Genomic DNA, 20,626 nt, shown 5'->3' with positions numbered 1-20,626 from the left:
ATTTAAAATTTTGATCTCTGATAACAAATGAACGAGCAATAACTCAATTAGAGGACTGGGGTTACGGCTCAAAATAGAAGAGGGAGACAAAAGAGAAAGGAAATATGACATCCTTCGAAAACCACCTCAGTTCTCATAACATCAGTCAAATACTTGTGGAAAAAAAATTGTACCAAAATATAAGTCTTTTTACGATACCAATGAATCATTAATGTTATTTTTCGTACTATACCCTTAACCATTTAGTATACTCTCTCCTATCAATTCTTTAAATTTATCTTTTCTATACCATTAAAGGACAATTTTGTAAAATCTCTTCTAATTTCTCTTTTTCATCCCGCAATGATTATATTTCATAATACATGTAAAAATGCCAAAACGACTTATGATAAAAAACGGAGATAGTACAAAATATGATGCAAGTTTATCAAAACCCACCATCAAATAAAATATCAACCTAGATGAAGCAAAAATTAAGAACATGGATCAAACACTCAAATGTACAACCAAATGATTGTAAAATATTATTCACTAAAAAAGTCTACCCTCTATGCTATACGATCAAGGACCAAAAATAAATTTATCTGATGATCAATTATGTGTCATATACATGGGCATCAATAAAACTGCAAACCTTAATAAAATGGAGGCAGACTGTTTTCTGGGAATTGTTACTCGTTGCTGATCGAAGTGAAAAAGAAGATTCAGCCCTGACTGATTCTCCACCTGCCAGGTAGCATACTTAGTTGATCCAATGGACACCAATTATACCGTTAATTCAGCGGTGCTCAAAAATATAATAATCTAGGCATTAAGCAGAGAAACTACAGACCAAAGAGAAGCTAAAACAAAAATGTGGTTTAGCAAAAATGGAAATTAAGGAACATCAAGTAAGTCCTCTTGTCTCTTTCTAATGGTAAGAATAATATATAGATGCACTAGATCAACAACCTTGCAGAAATTAGCCAGAATCACTGAGCTCTGTAGTGAATAAGGACCGGATAATTTCAATTCCCCAATCATGAAGAGAAGCACGTCCAACGAATTTTCATTTAGTGATATGTCCAACTGCCCAGATGAACCAGAAATTTCAGAAAACAGCAATATAATTGTCTAAATAAAGAAAAGAAGATACATAAAATCAGATGTAACTCTAAAAACCTCTTTTATTCTGCAGAAGAAATTAGTAGGCACTGCACAAGATCCATATTCTGAAAGCTGGGCCTGAACATTAGATCGGTAAAAAAGGCTAATTTCAACAGGATGGAGAACTTCTCCCCTGAAATTAAAAATATTAAATATTATGAATGTAGTTCGAATAAAACGCGAATGATAGAAAGGAAGTTTTTAATTTAAATGGGAATGTAGAATAACCATAAGTTTCTTTGAGCATCAAAATAATTTATTGATGCACTTGAAGTGCTTATGACCCTAGATTTTGTTGCCAATATCTGTACAGTAAGTTGTGTATCGTTGAGGGATAAGCAAATTAGAGGGAAGAGATCTTCGGTATCAGAAAGTTCGTGAACAATATTCAAGGAAATTTTCTCAATTTTAATATCAATACAAGGAAGTTTTCCACCCAGAGAAGATGTACTTTCTTCATCAGTCGGCAAACAAGTATGCATAGCCATTCTAGGGTGGCTAGCAGTCTCAGAAACATCATAAGTAACAGAAAGATCATTGAAAACTTTGAACTTGATTGGACTCCCAGGCTTCTTAACAAACTCCAGAGCACCATCAACGAAAGCAATAGCAGAGTTATTCATTTTGTTCTCAAGGTAGAAAGCTTTCTTCTCCGATTGATTGAAAGCCTCCAAGTCGGTTACCCCTTCATAACTTTCAGCCTCGGGAGGATAAACTCTCCAGAGTCCACATCCTCCATCATTAGTACATGAGATGTCAACAAAACATGAACCTGGTCGATAATTCAATCTCAACGGTACACCCATATCATTCTTAGCAAACAATGATACCAGGGAAAACCATAAAACTGTAGACGTCCATCCCTTTTGGAAGCAGTGTTTGACCTGCAGAAATGCCTTTGTTGTTACATTTGCGAGATACACATCATGACATCATAAAAACTATGTAGAATTGTATTTTTGCAATATGTTTGTGTCTAGACAGAGCACACCTTGTTTGTCTCATAATAGAAACAGAAACTCTTTACAATTAATGCAAAATAAGAATAATTGATATGACAACTAGCAAATCATACTACCCCTCAAGCTAAATCGCACTAAGCTTTAAGCTTGTTACAACAAAACATTCTATCACAAAACTTGAAACTAAGTCTGACAACTGGTGGGCTAGTGTGAGTCATAACCAACATAAGTCATCACCAGGTTGATCATCATCACAAGAAGAGAAGAAACCATTTATGATTCACTTGTGGGAAAAGAGTCACCACCGGGTTGATCGTTAGTTGGAAGAAAAGGCACCAATAATAGGACCACCTCCGGAATGATCGCCGGGGGGGGAAGAGAAGTCACCACAATAAAATCCATGAATGAGAAAAGGCATGAAAAACAAACAACAAAACCAAACAATATCAAGACCAGATCTAGGTATTGTGCACCGAAACCAAACACCAAGACCAGATCTGAAACCAGTGGGCCGAGGCAACACCTGAGAGGATGATGCACGTGGTGGCGATGGTCTGAAGATCGGCCATAATGCGCCCTTGAGATGGATGGCAACGGTGATCTCTTGAGGGTAGGATGGTCTTGAAGAGGTGGTAATAGTGGTGTGGTTGGTTGCTTGAAAGGCTGTCAGAGTTGACGGTGAAGGACGGATATATGTGGCTAAAAATTGAAAAAACAGAAAGGTGGTGCTGACCACAGCAGTGGGAATGAAGCACAGAGACAGGTCACAGAACTTACTGTGATAGACTAATACCATGTATAAATTGTATTTTTGTGTAATGTTTTTGTCTAGACATTGTGCACCTTGTTTGTATTTATAAGAAATGGAAATCATTTACAATTAATGCAAATTAAGCATAATTGATATGACAACTAGCAAATCATAAACTCAACCACCAGTATTTCCACCAGATAGGATTAAGATGATGGAAATCTTATCTCAACAACAAAGCAGGGAAAGAGCCAAACTTATGTTTTGGCACACCATCTACTCAATCAAACTAGATGAATTCATAGAACACAAATTTCACATCAAATCAACATCTTGTACATAAAGCCCTGCCAAACACAAGCAGCACTTGTATTTGATTGTACCAAATGAAATATAATAGCAATGTAGAATTATAAAGCCCAGTGCCCTGCTAAGGCCCTAAATAATTACTATGTTTTTATAAAATCAGATAATAAAGAGCTTGATTAGAGCATCAAGAATCAGTTAGTAGAAGGAGATAGATCTGCCAAATTTGCAGCAATTAACAGGAAGAGCCAATTATTGGACACAAAAAAAAAAAAAAATATATATATATATATATATATATATATATATATATATATATATATATATATAATGCAGAATATGCTACACTACTTTCATACCCTGAAAAGAGCCCTTTCTCCTGCAAGAGAGTAATGAATGGCACCACCTATTCTGAAAGAATTTTCTTCACCGTCAACTGTAAAATACATATGTTGATTTGCATCTTGAATAGCAACAATTGCCCCTACACAAGATCGTTGGTAATTACAACAGTAATTTCCCAAAAGGTTATAAACAAATGTAATTGAGCTCGAGTCCGAGTACCATCAGGAACAATTGCTTCAAAATTATTCTCAACTTGGCTACTAGACCAATGATTTTTCTCCGATGCTTCTGTTGTGTTGTGGCTGGATATCCCAGAAAATGAGGAGGCCATTGACAAAATTGTCTATCATATCGGCAAAATGAAATAAAAAGTCAGAACAAATGTGTTAAGAAAATGAGAAAGTGTTTTAAAATATTTTGATACTACGTTAGAGTATCTTAGTTTATAACTCCTAAGGTCAGTTTATAATGTTAGAGTAACTTATATTATTGGTTTGCATATTACTTAGTTATTATTTTGAATTGTTTCCTAAACTCTCTAGTTATAGTTGTTGGAGATATGGCATATGTTGTGTTTATAAGTGGGGACACTCCTCACATTACAAGTCGGTTTTAAGTCGGTTTTGTAAGGATGAGTTAGACCCAACTCAAATTCTAAAATGGTATTAGAGCATATCCAAGCCATTTATCGGCTTCCCGCATCGTCCACGCTCCGTGCTCATTGAGGCCCAAGCGTGAGGGAGTGTGTTGGAATTTTCACCTTAATTGCGGTCCGTCCCTAGTCGCCTTAATTGCGGCATTTGGTTTGCCTTCATTGCAGCCCCCAACACCTTCATTGTGTTGGTTTGAAGGGGTGGATTTAGTCCATCATTGGTTAAAGATAAAGTCCACAAATTCTAAGATGGTATCAGAGCCTATCGATTCGGGCCACCCACCATTTATATAAGCGCATCAAGCCCAAAAAGTGTTGGGCGCAAGGGGGTGTATTGGAAAAACCAAGTCTCACATATCGATAATTCGGACCACCCACCGTTTATATCCACGCAGCAAGCCCAATAGTGTTGGGTGTGAGGAGGTGTATTGGAAAAAACCCAAGTTCCACATTGCTTACAGATATGGCATGTGTTATATTTATAAGTGGGGGCAATCCTCACCCTACAAGCCGGTTTTAAGTCGGGCTTTGTAAGGATGAGTTAGGCTCAACCCAAATTCTAAGAATAGTCATTTTTTTCAATTAACTATCAAGTTTACTATACCATGTTACACCATAATCATATTTCTTCTCAATTTACCTAAAATACATAACTTCAACAAATTGTAGCATAGCAATACACGCAACAAAAGAAAATTTAATAACGCAAGACTGGAAAGTTTGACTCTAAATTATTAGAGAGCAGCAGCAGGGACAAATAATAACTAAGCATTACAAGAAATTTAAAATAGTAAGAAATCTCACCTGGATTTCATATACAGAAAGTGTCATATCAAAACCTGACAGACAACCAATACCAAACCAATGCCCATGCAAAGAATCATTATCCGGCTTCTCTAGTGATATGGAAGCTCTTAAATTTTTTAAAATTTGGTTCTGTTGACTTGATTGAACAGGAGTAGGGTCTTTTGAAGAACTTGCATCACTATCAGAGTTCAATTCACCGAAGTTTTGAAATTCTGAAAAAGGATCTGCTGATGCAAGGTGAGATGACAAACCTTTTGATGTCACAGAAGAAAAATGAGGAATTATCATTTCTTTTTCCACTCTCTTGTGGGTAACTTGTGAGAGGATTAATAAACGTGAAAGCTCAACTGTCAATTTCATCCCAGTAGTTCTCAATTCAAATGTTAGACGGATGTCAACCTCCAGTACAATTTCTTGGATACCACCTACAGTAGTGAATAACATATTTAACAAGTATTCCAAGTTACACTTTACACTTCAAAATTAGCAAATAGTTAATTACCAGATTCATTTTCAAGTGCTAAAACGAGAGCAAGGTGAGACAAAGATAAGTCAAATGCATCTGATAATCCACTTTCAGCTTGTTGAGATGTGCCAACAGTCCCTTGATCAAGATCAAGATCAATATTATAGCTCTCCCTGCCATCTTCTGCCAAATTGGTGCTTTTATCATGTTGCTGTGCAACAGAAATGAGATTGCCGATATAATGAAGATATAAAGAATAGTTATCAGTGGCCATTGGCAAAGATGATGTTTCAAGAACAATGACTCCACCCTGCCCAGCAATATTAGTAATTCAGTAGAATAAGATAAATTTTAAAACCTGAATACTATTATTAACAGATAAAATCCTTGAGATTCAATTTGTGATAAAAGGCTCAAAACAAAGATGCGGAAACATGTCTGAGATTATAATGTCCTCAATGGTTTCTCAAATTATTACCTGAATCTCCCAGAATATCATATTAAAGTCTCCACCAACAGAAACCAAAGACAGAAGCTTATTCACTTTATGTGCCCGAAGTAGATCGCTTTTCATTGAGCATCTTCCAATGAAAATATTGCATACTGCAACATTCATTACTAACCAGTGACTTGCTGAATCTTGCATGCTAATATTTGTAGGAGGCACCATTTTTTTAACAATGAGGGGAGATTGGTTATTAGACCTTTCAAAGACAGACAAATTTGATTCCTGTACCAAGTGAGATGTACTACCTTCAGAGCTACCAAATGTTTTGATCCCATTTCCTGAAGATGGGGTATTTTGAACAAGACCCAGGCATAAAGTAAATATGCCACCAGAAAGAGAGATTTCATGCAAACAATTAACAGATCGCAATAACAAACTTTGAAGTACAATATTTTCATGGTTGTTTCCAATTGGGTTCTGGTATTCAAAAACAGAAGACATGATTCCAGATAAATCGATAAGGAAATCCATTTTCGCTTCTTCACAAGATATTACCGTAAGTGCCTGCTGAATAGAAATCCAGATTCCACACTGAGGTAACGATTTCATAGCCTTTCTATTACTAGTTAAAATGTCAAATTTTCTGGGATTACGCTCTAGATTATCACTTGTCCTAGAATTATGAAGAATGACATCCACCGAATTGAATCTGCAAGTCCCGTCAATAAAAAACGGGAATATGTCATTTGTCTGCAAGCCACCAGGTATAATTGCTCCATTGCTATCAGGTACTGCAAAAAATGCCTCCCATTTCATAATTTCAGGATGTGTGCAATCAACATCTTCAAAGCTTTTAAACAGATAAGAAACCACAGAAGAAAAATTTGCAATTGCCTGTCATTAAGGAAAAAGTTTGTTTAGTCATGACCTGGTAACATAAACACAAGCTCTTGCACAAGCAGGGGGAAAATAAAATTAACATATAGAAGAATCATGTCCAAGCTTGTTACAAACTTGGCATTGAACATTGCTTGTGCCTCCTTTTCCACCACATCCATCTCTACCACCACTTTCGTGAACTCCAGGAGAAAGATTACCGTTAAAATACAAATGTCATTGTTTTGCGGAAATCGATTCTGATTGTGTGAGATAAGATGTTTTAAGAAGGTTCTAGTAGTTTTCTCCCACCTCTTGTATAAACGATGAAGCACGTTTAGTTAGTTTTCAGCACATCGCAAAATGCCAGCTGCCGCATTAGCATAATTAACTCTAAATTAGTTAGAGCTAAGTGTAGGATTAGCACCCCTTTGGTGTGAGATAAGGACTCATATAAAGTCTTGGATTCAGCTGATTCTGATTGTGTGAGATAAGATGTTTTAAGAAGGTTCTAGTAGTTTTCTCCCACCTCTTGTGTAAACAATGAAGCACATTTAGTTAGTTTTCAGCACATGGCAAAATGCCAGCTGCCGCATTAGCATAATTAACTCTAAGTTAGTTAGAGCTAAGTGTAGGATTAGCAACCCTTGGGTGTGAGATAAGGACTCATATAGAGTCTTGAATTCAGTTGAATCATATCATTTTTGTAACAAAATATTCTTCAGATATATGAAAGATTTTCTCTCAATTTCTTAACTGATTCTAAAATTGTTGATGTGGTCCAAGGGATTGAGTTGTTGATAAGTTTATCATATAAAGTCTCTGGATCCAATCCTTGCTCACTGAACTAAACTCAGGGTTCCCTTCATAACTCATGTACTCTTCAATTTGAGCACAGTTGCCTTATCTCATAAACCTGTCCTCAATGTCAAGCCCAAGCACATGGAGCATGTTCCTTCCTTTGATCAGTTTGCAGACCTTCTTACCAAACTATTGTCTCCCCTCAGATTCTTCCAACTCAGAGACAGGTTGCACATCTATGACAAAGTCACTCTTACTCAGAGATGACCCTGCTTTTGAAGGGAAGATATTAGAGTATAAGAATAGAACTAGAGTTGTATCTCTAGAAAAAACCAATCAAGGACTGATGTAACTAACTGTGCTAGATAAAACCAATCAAGGACTGATATAACTAATTGTGCTGAGTCAGCACAGTTAGTGTTGGAAAACAAATTATTTTCGGTTTTATTATTGTCTTTAATATTACCTTTATTTTTCTTTATTCTCCATTAAGGAGAAAATCAATTGTAATAATTGTATCCTCACTATATAAACCAGCCTAAGACTGACGAATAAAATAGAACAGCTTTTACCTATTTTTTCCAATATGGTATCAAGAGCACTGGATTAGGGGTTACCGTAAAGCTTTCCTCAACCTATTGTTATTGAGTTAAGAGCACTGGGTTATGGGTTACCGTAAAACCTTCTTCAACCTATTTTTGTTGGGTTAGGGATTACCATAAAGTTTTCCTCAACATATTTTTGTTCGACCCACTTTCTTACCCGACCCGATTCACATATTCGTTTAGCATTCTATGGCAAATAACAACAACAGGTGGCCTTCCCCATCACATGCCTACACTAGATCCAACCATGGCGAACAACCGCAACCTGAGTCGGGCGTCGGCCGCGGACACGCCGGTGGCCGCGGAAACGGCGTACGAACTAGGAACCTTGACGAGGGAAGAAGATCAGACAAAGTTCCTTGGTGTAATCATTGCAAACGCGAATGGCATACACGTGAAACTTGTTGGAAGCTCAAAGGCAAACCTCCTAACTGGAAGAAGAAAAATGGTCGTGCATTTCAGGCTAGTAATTCTGATTAAAGGCAACAACCTCCTCCGTCTCAGTTTCCACTCACTATGGAGCAACTAGACAGACTGTACAAACTCCTTGAGTCTCCAACCCCTTCTTGCTCTATAGCAATAAAAGGTAATTCTGCATTTCTTAGTGTCAGTCCCAGTCATACTTGGATAGTAGATTCAGGTGCCTCCGATCACATGACAGGTGAATCTACTTTGTTCTCTTCATATAGTCCATGTGCAGTTAATCAAAAAATAAAAATCACAGATGGCTCTTTTTCAGTCATTGCAAGTAAAGGGTCGGTTGTGTTGTCTTCAATGTTAACTCTTAAAAATGTCCTTCATGTTCCAAATTTATCTTGTAATTTAATGTCCATCAGTAAATTAGCCCAAGATATAAATTGTCAAACTATTTTTTTTCGATCTCACTGTGTCTTTCGGGATTTGAACTCGGGAAAGATGATTGGCAGTGCTAAGGAGAGTGGAGGACTCTACTACCTTGACATTGGATCTGCATCACAACTACCTTCAAAAACAATAAGTTCCTGCTTTAAGTCTTTTTCTATTTTGAATAATAAAGATGACAACATTATGGTATGGCATTTAAGATTAGGTCATCCTAGTTTTCGTTACTTAAAACACTTGTTTCCTAAATTATTTCACAATAAAAACTTTTCTTCGTTTAAATGTGAAGCATGTGAGTTTGCAAAGCATCATCGTTCCCAGTTTTCAATACAGCCTTATAAACCATCAAAACCTTTTTCCACTATTCACAGTGATGTTTGGGGCCCTAACCGTACAAGTACACTCTCTCTTAAAAAATGGTTTATCACATTTATAAATGACCATACAAGAGTATGTTGGGTGTACTTGTTAAAGGGGAAATCAGATGTTTGTCAGGCTGTAAAGAATTTTTTTTCAATGGTGCAGAACCAATTTCAAACGAATATCCAAGTCTTTAGAAGTGATAATGACAAAGAATATTTTAACACTATCCTTGGTGATTTTTTTCTAAAAAATGGGATTGTACATCAAAGTACATGTCCTAATACTCCTCAACAAAATGGAGTGGCCGAAAAGAAAAATAGACATTTACTAGAGGTTGCTAGAGCTCTACGTTTTTCAAATAAAGTACCAAATTATTTATGGGGCGAAGCTGTTTTAACAGCTGCATATCTAATTAACACAATGCCCTCCAAAATTCTCAATTTTCAAACTCCTATTAATGTCTTCAAAGAATGCTTTCCTAGTACTCGTGTTTTAACTAATTTGACTTTAAAAATCTTTGGTTGCACAGCATTTGTTCATGAACATAAAAATGTTGGAAAACTTGAGCCACGTGCTATAAAATGTGTCTTTGTTGGATACTCCCCAACCCAAAAAGGATATAAATGTTTTGATCCAAAAAATAAGAAAATGTTTGTCACTATGGATGTTACATTCTTTGAAAATAAACCTTTCTTTTATGACACTCATCTTCAAGGAGGGGAGATAAACGAAGACTCGTTTAAAATTGAGGACATGAGTTTTTTAAATAACTTATCTTTGCCAGTATCACAAAATTCTGAGATTTTTACACCTGCACCAACAGAAAATGGCCATGATTCTTTATCTGATCCTACTCCTGTTATGAGTAAGGAACCTTGTGAATCGGATCCTATATTTTCTCTTGTAGAAAACAATGAGAATCCTGAAAACGATGATAACGATGATCTAATTGAAATGCCACAAAATAATGAGACATTTCAACAAAACAAATTTGAATTAGGAAACAGGACTTGGAACGGAAAGGTTTTTGTGAAAAAACACCATAAAGGAAAGGACCAGTCCACATCTCAACACTGTCAGGAATCTGAACCGGGGAATGATCTATTTCCTAACATAAGAAAAGGTAAGTCTATCTCTATTTCTGAGAGTCGTATTTTGTATCCTAATATAGATGATCCTGTTGCCATTAGAAAACCTGTCAGATCTTGCACTAAACATCTCATGTCAAATTTTATATCATATTCAAATTTGTCTTCATCTATGTCTGCCTTCACTTCAAAATTGGCTAGTGTAGATATTCCAAAAAGTGTACAGGTTGATCTAGAAATTCCAAAGTGGAGGGAAGTTGTACTTGAGGAGATGAAAGCTTTTGAAAAGAACAAAACTTGGAGTGTTACGTCACTATCAGATGGCAAGAAGACAGTTGGATGCAAATGGGTGTTTACTGTGAAGTATAATTCAGATGGATCAATTGAAAGGTACAAGGCTCGCTTGGTGGCTAAAGGCTTTACTCAGACCTATGGTATAGATTACTCAAAGACATTTGATCCTGTTGCAAAATTGAACACTGTCAGAATTCTTTTGTCTCTTGATGCTAACATGGATTGACCTTTGCATCAGTTAGATGTTAAGAATGCATTTCTTAATGGCGATTTAAAAGAAGTATATATGGACATTCCTCCTGGATTTGAAAACAAATTTGGATCAAATGTGTGCAAACTAAATAAGTCTTTGTATGGATTGAAGCACTCCCCTAGAGCTTGGTTTGAAAAATTCACTCAGTCCATGAAGAAACAAGGGTACATCCAAGGACAGGTTGATCACACCTAGTTCACAAAATTCTCCCACGATGGAAAAGTCGTTGTCCTGATTGCTTATGTTGATGATATTGTCCTTACTAGAGACGATACAGCGGAAATGGCAAGAGTAAAAAAGAAATTGGCAGTAGACTTTGAAATCAAGGACCTGGGATTCATGAGATATTTTCTAGGTATGGAGGTTGCTCGGTCAAAAAATGGTATTGTGGTTTCACAACAGAAATACATTATAGACTTATTGAAAAAAACAGGAATGAGTGGATGTCGTCCTGTAGATACCCCTATGGATCCTAATGCTAAACTTTGGGGAGATATCAGAGATTGGTTGGGAAACTGATTTATTTGTCACACACCAGACCTGATATTGCTTTCTCAGTTAGTGTAGTGAGTCAGTTTATGCATTCTCCTTTCAAGGAACATCTTGAGGTAGTCTATAGGATACTGAGATATTTGAAGGAAAATCCTAGAAAAGGATTATTTTTTAAGAAGACTAGTGAAAAAATGTGTTTATCTTCACCGATGCCGATTGGGCAGGTTCAGTCATAGATAGAAGATCAACCTCTAGATATTGTACCTATGTTTGGGGTAATCTTGTGACATGGAGGAGCAAGAAACAAGGAGTTGTAGCAAGGAGTGGTGCAGAGGCCGAGTTTAGAGTTATGTCTCAAGGTATTTGTGAAGGATTATGGATCCTTAGAGTCCTAGAAGAATTTAAGATGAAAATTGAGCTTCCATTGAAATTGTACTCTAACAGTAAAGCTGCTATTAGCATGGCTCATAATCCAGTTCAACATGACAGAACCAAGCATATCGAGATTGATCGACACTTCATAAAGGAGAAGTTAGATGCGGGAATCATATGTCTACCCTTTGTGACTTCAAGTCAACAAACTACGGATATCCTGACCAAAAGTTTGACAAGACCTACTTTTGAGTATTTGATAGACAAGTTGGACATGATAGATATCTATGCACCAACTTGAGGGGGTGCTGGAAAATATATTATTTCCGGTTTTATTATTGCCTTTAATACTACCTTTATTTTTCTTTATTCTCCATTAAGAAAATCAATTGTAATAATTGTATCATCACTATATAAACCAGCCTAAGGCTGACGAATAAAATAGAACAGCTTTTACCTATTTTTTCCAATAGTTAAGATTGGTTATAAATACCAAATCATTCTATCAGTGTAACTAAATTTGTGAAATAGAAATCAAAATTTTGGTAGATCTAACCAACTCTCTCTTTCTCTTCTCTTTACTCTCTTCTCTCTTTTCCTACAGATTTCTCTCTTTCTATTAAATTGTGCAGAAAAATATTCTTTGGCATTATCACTTCAAAGAATACGACCATAACAATTAAACTGAGTACGTATCGGTACGAAAGTTGTAAAATATAGTAAATAACTCAACTGAACTTCATTTGATATAACCAAGTTGCACGAAAATAGTCATCCAGAAAAGTAACAAATACTTATAACCAAACTTTGAGGTTACCGGACAAGGACCCCAAACATCAAAATGAATAATGTCAAACAAAGTTTGAGCTCTTTTATTTAGACGAGGTAAACATTACGATGATGCTTAGCAAACTGGCAAAACTCACAAGACAGACTCGATATTGACTCTAATTGAGGAGGAAACCTTTTAAGAACTCTTAAAGATGAATGTTCAAGCCGATAATGAAGATGAAAAGGGGACATGCTGCAAATTTTGGAAGTTGTTTATGTTTGTAGAACTCCTTCAAGCATATACAACTCATTAGATACCCGTCTTCTACCAATAGTCCTTTGTGTCAATAGATCCTAAACTACACTAGAATCGGAAAGAAAAAAAAAGTTCTGAAGAATTTAACGAATGAGTTATTTGACTAATTGAAAGAAAATTACTGGGAACTGAGATAAATATAAGACCGAGGATAAAGGTAAGGTAGAAATCGGGGTAGTACACCCGCTGCCTTTAACATGAACTTTGGAACAATCGGCGAAGGGTAACTAAAGAATGATTACTAGAAAGACTGAAAGAGAAAAAAAATACATGAATCTTCTGTCATATGATCAGTGGCGCCAAAATCAACAACCCAACACCGAGAAATAGAGGAGAAACACGCAGTAGAATGACATGTTTGGACTAATGTTGTTGTGGAAGAAGATGTAGATAGTCATTGGAAAATCTAAAAATGTGTACGCCCTTCATTTTGTGAATTGAGAAAGTCAGACTCCGACACAGTATTAACAAATCGAGGATTAGCTTGTGCATGGGGACAGCGATTTCGGTAGTCGCCAAATTCTCAACAACCAAACCACTGCACTAGAGTGCCACAATCACCACCCACAAGACCGCGACCGCGACCACGTCCACTGCGACATCTTCTATTGCACGGCTAAAGCTGAGTGGTCAAGGGGATCGCTGTCTATAGTAGTAGTAGGGCGTGATTCCATAAAGGATGGTTGCATATCCTGAGAGAAAACATCAGTAAGGTTATCAACCTGTCTATTGGATAAAATTTGGGATCGAACCACCTCATTCTCTGAATCAAGATCAGAAAATCAACTCAAAGCAATGAGTTTCTTTGTTGAGTTAACATCTCTACGACAGATTTGCATACTATAATAGAAGTCAACTCCTCAGTATATTTCTTAAACTCTAGAATATAATCCATCAACTTATGCTTATCCTATTTGGGACGGAAAATCTTTTGCAAAAGGGCATATATGTGATCCAGATTATCAGATTTATCAAAAATAAATTTTTAAAAAATCTCACAACTCTTTCACAATCTTGCAGTGAGTAATAACAGAGAGAGGGAGGGGGGGAGGGAGAGGGAGAGGGAGAGAGAGAGAGAGTTTTTTTTTAGATATTATACCTTTGTAAAACTGAGTTGCAATGTACAATACTAGAAGCTGAACACAAATTACTAAGGCAATCTTAAAAACTACCTACCAGCTAAGTCACTTAAAGTGCCAGCTAAGAAAACTGAATTTTACTATGCATTATTACTTGATAGATATGCAGTGATGTATGTAACATCGTGTATGCAACACGGATTTATTCATAAATACCATATGAGAAAACAATAAATATGGTTGGAATTTCCGACTTCATTGCAGTCCGTCCTAGTCGCCTAAATTACGGCATTTGGGTTTGTCTTCATTGCAACCTCCAACACCTTCATTGTGTTGGGTTCGAAGGGGTGGATTTAGTCTCACATTACTTAATTACTTAGAGATATGGCTTGTGTTATATTTATAAGTGGGAGCATTCCTCACCTTACAAGTCACTTTTGTAGGGATGAATTAGATCTAACACACACTATAAGATGATATCAGAGTCTATCCTAGATCACTTGTTGGACTTCCCGCATCGTACTCGCTTCGGCCTCATTGAGGTCCGAGCCTGAGGGGTGTGTTGGAATTTCCACCTTATTATGGTCCGCCCCTAGTCACCCAAATTGCGGCATTTTTAGTTGCATTCATTGCAGCCTCCAACACATTCATTGTACTGCGTTTGAAGGTGCGGATTTAATTTCATATTACTTAAAGATATGGTTTGTGTTGTATTTATAAGTGAGGACAATTCTTTGCGTTACAAGTCAGTCTTGTAGGAATGAAATTCTAAGAAATATAATTTCACATTACTAAGTCAAAAACAAATACCATTTGGCTTATCAAGGGAGAAGAAAAATCACCTTATAGATCATATACACCTCATCCAAAAATGACAAAACAGTGAATCCTCCGGCAGTTATATCCAAAGAAGCTGAAAAGGTGGACATTTTTGTGCTCAAGGAATAAATACAATCCCTGCAATTTCAAATTAACAATAAAAAATCCCAATTCCAATCAAAGCAACACAGAAGCTTATGAAACAACACATTTTCAACTATGGGTAGAAAGGACAAAAGAGAGCCCCAAATTTCTTACCCCTGTTATTCTATGACACTCTCATACACTTTTTCCTGAATTTCATCAAGTTAAAACTTATGATAAGAAGAGCCTAAGTTAGATAAATCAAGAATTAGTTTAAAGAAGTAGAGCCATAGTATTTTGCTAACAGAAACAATACATACCATCAGCAAATGATTAGTTAATTACTGTAGAGCTAGAAGTGGTTATAGTGCTTTAGAGGGAGACTGGGAATTCTTGATTGATTTGGAGTAGGTCTCTCAAATACCTAGAGTAAGAGAGTTTGAATCTTGTGTTCTAAATTCTTTATTATCTCTGTCCAATATCACCTTGATACTGATTATTCGCTGGTTTTATCAAAAAAAAAGATTTCATCCTTTTACTTCAGTTCTGGTCTAGTTCTATCACATGGGTAGTGCCAAGTCTACGAATCTTCACGCCATTGGCATTAATCTTAATAACTGTTCTGATATTAACAAAATATTCGATAATAGGAATTTCCAAGTTTTAAATTGGATACACAGCAGGAATTATGGGCTCTTTTTAATACACACCCATACACATATACATGAGAATTTCAATAGAGAAAAATGGGAGATGTGACAATAAGAGAAAAAGATCTGAGATCCTAGATACATAAACTAAATAAAAGAAACGGCAAGCCTAGTGGACTCAACCCGCCATATTATGAATACAAAATTGCTCCCAGACTCAACAATAACCTGTTATCCGTAATCAAACAGACAAAGGACTTCAATTGTGGTACTCGATTTCTACCTTATGCATGTGTGAATCTCAAGCTTGGACTCGGGAAAGCTGATTGACAGTGTTACGGAATGTATTGGACTCTACTCCTTCAAGTTGATAACTCCGTCAGAAATATGAGGGTAATAGTGCAGTTTCTACATTTGTGCTCTTGTATCCATGTAACTAATAAATAGTAGAGCTTGCCGATTAGTTTAAGAAGGTAATTAGGCCACTCAACAGTTCTATGTACTCTCAATTGCATTATGATAACAACCATTTAGAAACACAGAATTTCAGAGTCTCATGATTTTCTTTAATCTGTCTTTCCTTTTCTCTGTCTTTCCTTTTCTATGATTCTCTCACTTCACCATACGAACTTCAAACAATGTCTAGCAAGTAGATATTAGTTCCAAATTTTTGGGGGGAAATCCTATGATCTCCCTGTTATCATTTAGGAAGAAACAGTCTCCCTTATTTTCTAGGTATGGATTGGTAAACAGTTGCTACCCTAATTGCATATTTATATACAACCAATTTCATCAATAAAATCAAGGTAAATAAAATACTTTCTGCAACCCGTAAGAACATTAATTAGCAGAGATGGATAATGAAAACTAAGTATCAGCCTTTAGTCAACATCCTACCTAATGCATAACATCTGAACGGTGATTGGCTTCAGTATTAAAAGTTGAATCTGATGGTCATTTGTTGACGTCTCCAAAAAAGCATTTAAGCCATTCAGATGAAGGTAAAAACCAATTGAAATCTTTCCTACGGATGCATACTTATCATTGTTGGGTTTTGGGATTTCTATAACCCGAGGTTCCAATGTAATACACTCTGTTTTGGTGTCATCAAGTCCTGATTGACCAGTCAATAAGGTCATACCAACCAAAGATGGTGGTGATCCAGCAACAACTTCAATCTCATGGAAATCAAAAATGAGGTCAAAATCATCCTGACTGCTGGTGTCATCAGTGCCTTGACCACTGATATTGGCCTCCAATCTGTGTGAAAATCTCACAGAAGGACCATCAACAAACACTCCAAAATGAATGTCTCTCTCTGGAAGCTTTTGAAGCATGGCCAAAATCATTTTTTTGGAAAAACATTCATACTTTTTAACCCAGTCATTTTCTGTTTTATCCAACAAATTTGAAACAGTACTAACTTCCTTCCCTTCCTCCCAGTAAACAGCAGGTTGCATTTGACTAAGAATTAGAGACAAGGAAGATATTGAAGAACGATTAAAAATCAAATTTAACTTCCCTACCAACAAACCACATTCGCAAAACCCATAATCTGGATTCTTATGGTCTGAATATGAGGAAGATGTCTCAATCTTACAGAGCAGGCATGGATTTTGAGAATATTGAATCTCACTTTCATTAAAATTACTGCAAATCTCTTTCCAACTTACTGACAATTTTCCCATAAAGCTTTCAATATGAGAATCAAAAGAATCTTCAGCTTGCATGGTGTTAGTTTCTGAAAGGGGAAACCTTTTTGCAGGTTCAATCCACATAAGTGATTTCATATCATGACTATCTTCTTTTCCCTTTCCTTCAGTGTAACTAAGCATACTCAATGTAGGTTCTTCTGCTGACATTGTCGAAGGTGTAAGTTCAGCCTTCATTTGCCCGCATGATAGGAAGACTCTCTGCTCAAGAATATCTTTTACAGATACTAATAACAAAGAATCTATGCAAAAACATATTGAAAGAAAATCTAAGTATGAAACCCCAGTATGTGATTGTAACGTTTCACCAACTGATGGGTGAATTTCATTGGTTTGAGAAACTGTCATTATGATTTTCCCAAAGTTCAGCACAAAATAACTACTTTGACAGGGGTCTTTGATTAGACTTCCCAAACAGCAACCATCAATTTCTGGAGCTTGCACTTTGTTTTTCCCAAAAAATATGTCCCCTAGAAAATGGATCACCTTTGAGATCATATCCCACATAAACGCCACTATAAAAAGAAGATGATGGAAGAAATTATGTGTGGCTGCAGATTCCTCATGGTAATCAAATGGAACTTTCAATGCTGCTCTATGACGAGCTATTCGCCTTGCAAGTGATATACCTTCAACAGTTAACTTTTTCTCAATGTCAGATATCAACTCCCAATGGTGTTTAGCAGAACTCAGTTTGTCATGAGACATTTTAGAAAAGGACTCTTTCCATATGTTTCCAGTAGAATATCCAGTTAGCAGCAAGATTTGCTCATAAGCTTTGACATAGTGTGTCCATTGACCTATAACACTAACTAATCTTTGCAGTGAAAATCTAGGAGTTACTGTCACGCGGTCAATTCTGCTGGAAGCTATTTTCCACAATTCTCTAGCACTTCTAGCTTGATTGAACTTATTAGATAGAAGTTTGTCGAAAAGTAGACATAAAGGAATGTCATCGGGAAAAAACGCACAAGTGAGCTCTGGAAAACAGAGTGTGCAATCCACCGGCTTAAGATCTCTGAATTTAATGAAACTCTTCATATCAGATGAAATCATAGTACCATCGGTATGATTTTTTCCATTTAACCCAACCTTAAACCCAGTGCCATCTAATACGAAAGAACTCTCTTTAACTGGAACAAAAACTGAATTGACAAAACTTCTAACAAGAGATTTTTTATCCAGATACTTGGATTTTGCGCTGAACTCCTTTATTTCCCCAAAACACGCATACTTGTTATTTAAGATAGGGAATTGAACGTCCACATGAATGTGATGTGCCTCTAGATGACAGTTTTTCAGAATAAAATTCAGAAAAGATGACGTGAAACTCTTCTTCTCGTGTACGGCAAATAAGATTGTCTCCAAAATTTGATGAAACGAACAGCCCTAAAATCCACACAAAATTTAATAGTAATCACAATGATGGTGATGATATGATATTTAATACTAAAATGATTCTGCATGGTAAAGCTAAAAAAAAACACTCTCTTTGGAGTCAAATTCATTTTACTATAAGCATAGATTCCCATACAAGTGTACATATTAGTACCAGCCTACTAGATAAGGCAACTACTATGAATCACTAAATTCAGAGTCTAAAATTCATTACCTCGGGATCGAATTCCGAAAGTTTCTTTCTGAAATCATCCGAATAATCATACTTCGGTATCTGCAACCGCCTCACGCATTCGGCCTCTTCCGGATTCCTTCAAAACCAAAGGACTGAATATCAGTTAAGTAAACAGTAAACATTCAACTTATCCAAATCATAATACAAAGAAGATTAAATATATAAAGAATTATTTACTCTAATGCTAGCACGACTTGAACACCGTGAAACTCGACATAGAAAGCCGGCGGGGACCAGGTTGAGAATCGAACGACGAGGCGTTCAACGGTGAGGTCCTTGATGAACAGTAAAGGAGGGGAGTGGAAGAGTTTGTTGAGAACAAAGACGTCGAAGCGAAGATTAGTGATGACGGCGAGGGAGTGGAAGAACCCTAATTTGAGATCAAGATGAGGTTCTTCTCGCAGCCATGGCTGAAGTAGAGACAAAATTTTGCGGCGGATTAAGCTATTCACGAGCATTGTGATGGGAAGTGTTGTTGTAGTATCATGGATGGATGGATTGTGTAGTGTAGGGTTGCGATGGAGAAAGTGAGTTTGAAAGAAAGGGAGTAACTGACTTTTTAGTTTGGCGCTGGGATGGTTGAGTAAATCGGCGGGAAAGGGTAAGGTTGTCCACGTGGCTGCGACTCTCTTATCCAACTTGAAACGGAGCCGAACGCGTGGTAGTGCTAGGCCCTACTTTGGACTTAATACTAAGAGTAAGACAATAGATCCCAAATCATACCTCAAATCATTGTTGGGAAATTACTCATTATCCTTGAAAATTTCTTAAAATATAAAAGTACTTTCAATTTTTGAAGATGCATTTTTGAATAGATCCTAAATAAATAGAAATTTTACTTAACAAAAAATTATGAAAATACACTTTTGTAAATAGTTTGAAGATACATCTTCGGACGGTATTGATTTCTAAACGTGTTAGAATCCCTCCTCTTCTTCATTTTTAAAAAACATTAAAAGCATTCTCAAACTTTCTCAAGTCACATTCTTTCAAAATCAATCGATCAATTTCAAAGTTTTTTCCATCAGCATCAAGTGTATCAAAGACGTCATTCAATACTGAAGTTGTTTAAAAGTTTTTTGAATTTTTGTATAAATGAGTAGAAATTGATTATTTAGATAAGAAATGAATAGAAATTGCATGAATGATAATTTATACATACTAAAAAGTGTTTCATGGTTAAAAATAATCATCAAAGCATTATTGTTTAGTGTTTGGTGGTCTGCATTACCGCCATTGACGAACCTGAAAGTTGTAGGAAATTTCGGAGATGCATCTCAGGAATTTTTCAACGTTTATATTGTCAGTAATCGGAGATACATCTCCGTAATTTTTTAATATGTTTTGTTTTTGCTTTTATTGTTTGTAGGTTGCTTGTATTATTTGTTTGTCACTTGTTTGGTTGACTTACAAGTACTATGGCTGATAGACACGACATATAGAGGCACGGGAGGATTGCACAACATGCATCAGTCCATGGGGAGAAGAGTCAGGTTTCTGAGGCCCATGTTTACTCTAGCTTGATTCATGCAGAGGTATCGATTTCTAGGGCTCATGCTTCTCCATCTTATTCTTCCAGTAGGAGATGGGTATCACCTACTGACACCCGAGATAATGGTAGACTATCTGGGAGTTGACTCAGAGGATGCCATGAGGGTTAAAAAAACCATAGGG

General features: G+C 36.4%; 1 protein-coding gene across 1 annotated transcript in view; it reads right to left on the bottom strand.

The window, feature by feature from the left end:
• LOC127074500 (uncharacterized) overlaps window positions 1–19,618 on the bottom strand; it is a 47,851-nt gene extending 28,233 nt beyond the window's left edge. Inside the window, 13 exon segments of the mRNA XM_051015834.1 lie at window positions 635–726; window positions 952–1,068; window positions 1,162–1,279; window positions 1,375–2,030; window positions 3,525–3,649; window positions 3,730–3,853; window positions 4,967–5,394; window positions 5,472–5,745; window positions 5,914–6,777; window positions 14,897–15,011; window positions 16,505–18,708; window positions 18,932–19,028; window positions 19,130–19,618. Of these exon segments, the coding sequence (XP_050871791.1) occupies window positions 635–726; window positions 952–1,068; window positions 1,162–1,279; window positions 1,375–2,030; window positions 3,525–3,649; window positions 3,730–3,853; window positions 4,967–5,394; window positions 5,472–5,745; window positions 5,914–6,777; window positions 14,897–15,011; window positions 16,505–18,708; window positions 18,932–19,028; window positions 19,130–19,410 (5,495 nt within the window). The 5' untranslated portion in view covers window positions 19,411–19,618.
• Window positions 19,619–20,626: the final 1,008 nt, after the last annotated feature.

Source organism: Lathyrus oleraceus, chromosome 4, assembly GCF_024323335.1.
Source record: "Lathyrus oleraceus cultivar Zhongwan6 chromosome 4, CAAS_Psat_ZW6_1.0, whole genome shotgun sequence".
NCBI classification, from domain to species: domain Eukaryota; kingdom Viridiplantae; phylum Streptophyta; class Magnoliopsida; order Fabales; family Fabaceae; genus Lathyrus; species Lathyrus oleraceus.
The sequence above is the reverse complement of the archived record's forward strand: the minus strand, read 5'-3'. Positions and strand labels throughout refer to the sequence as shown.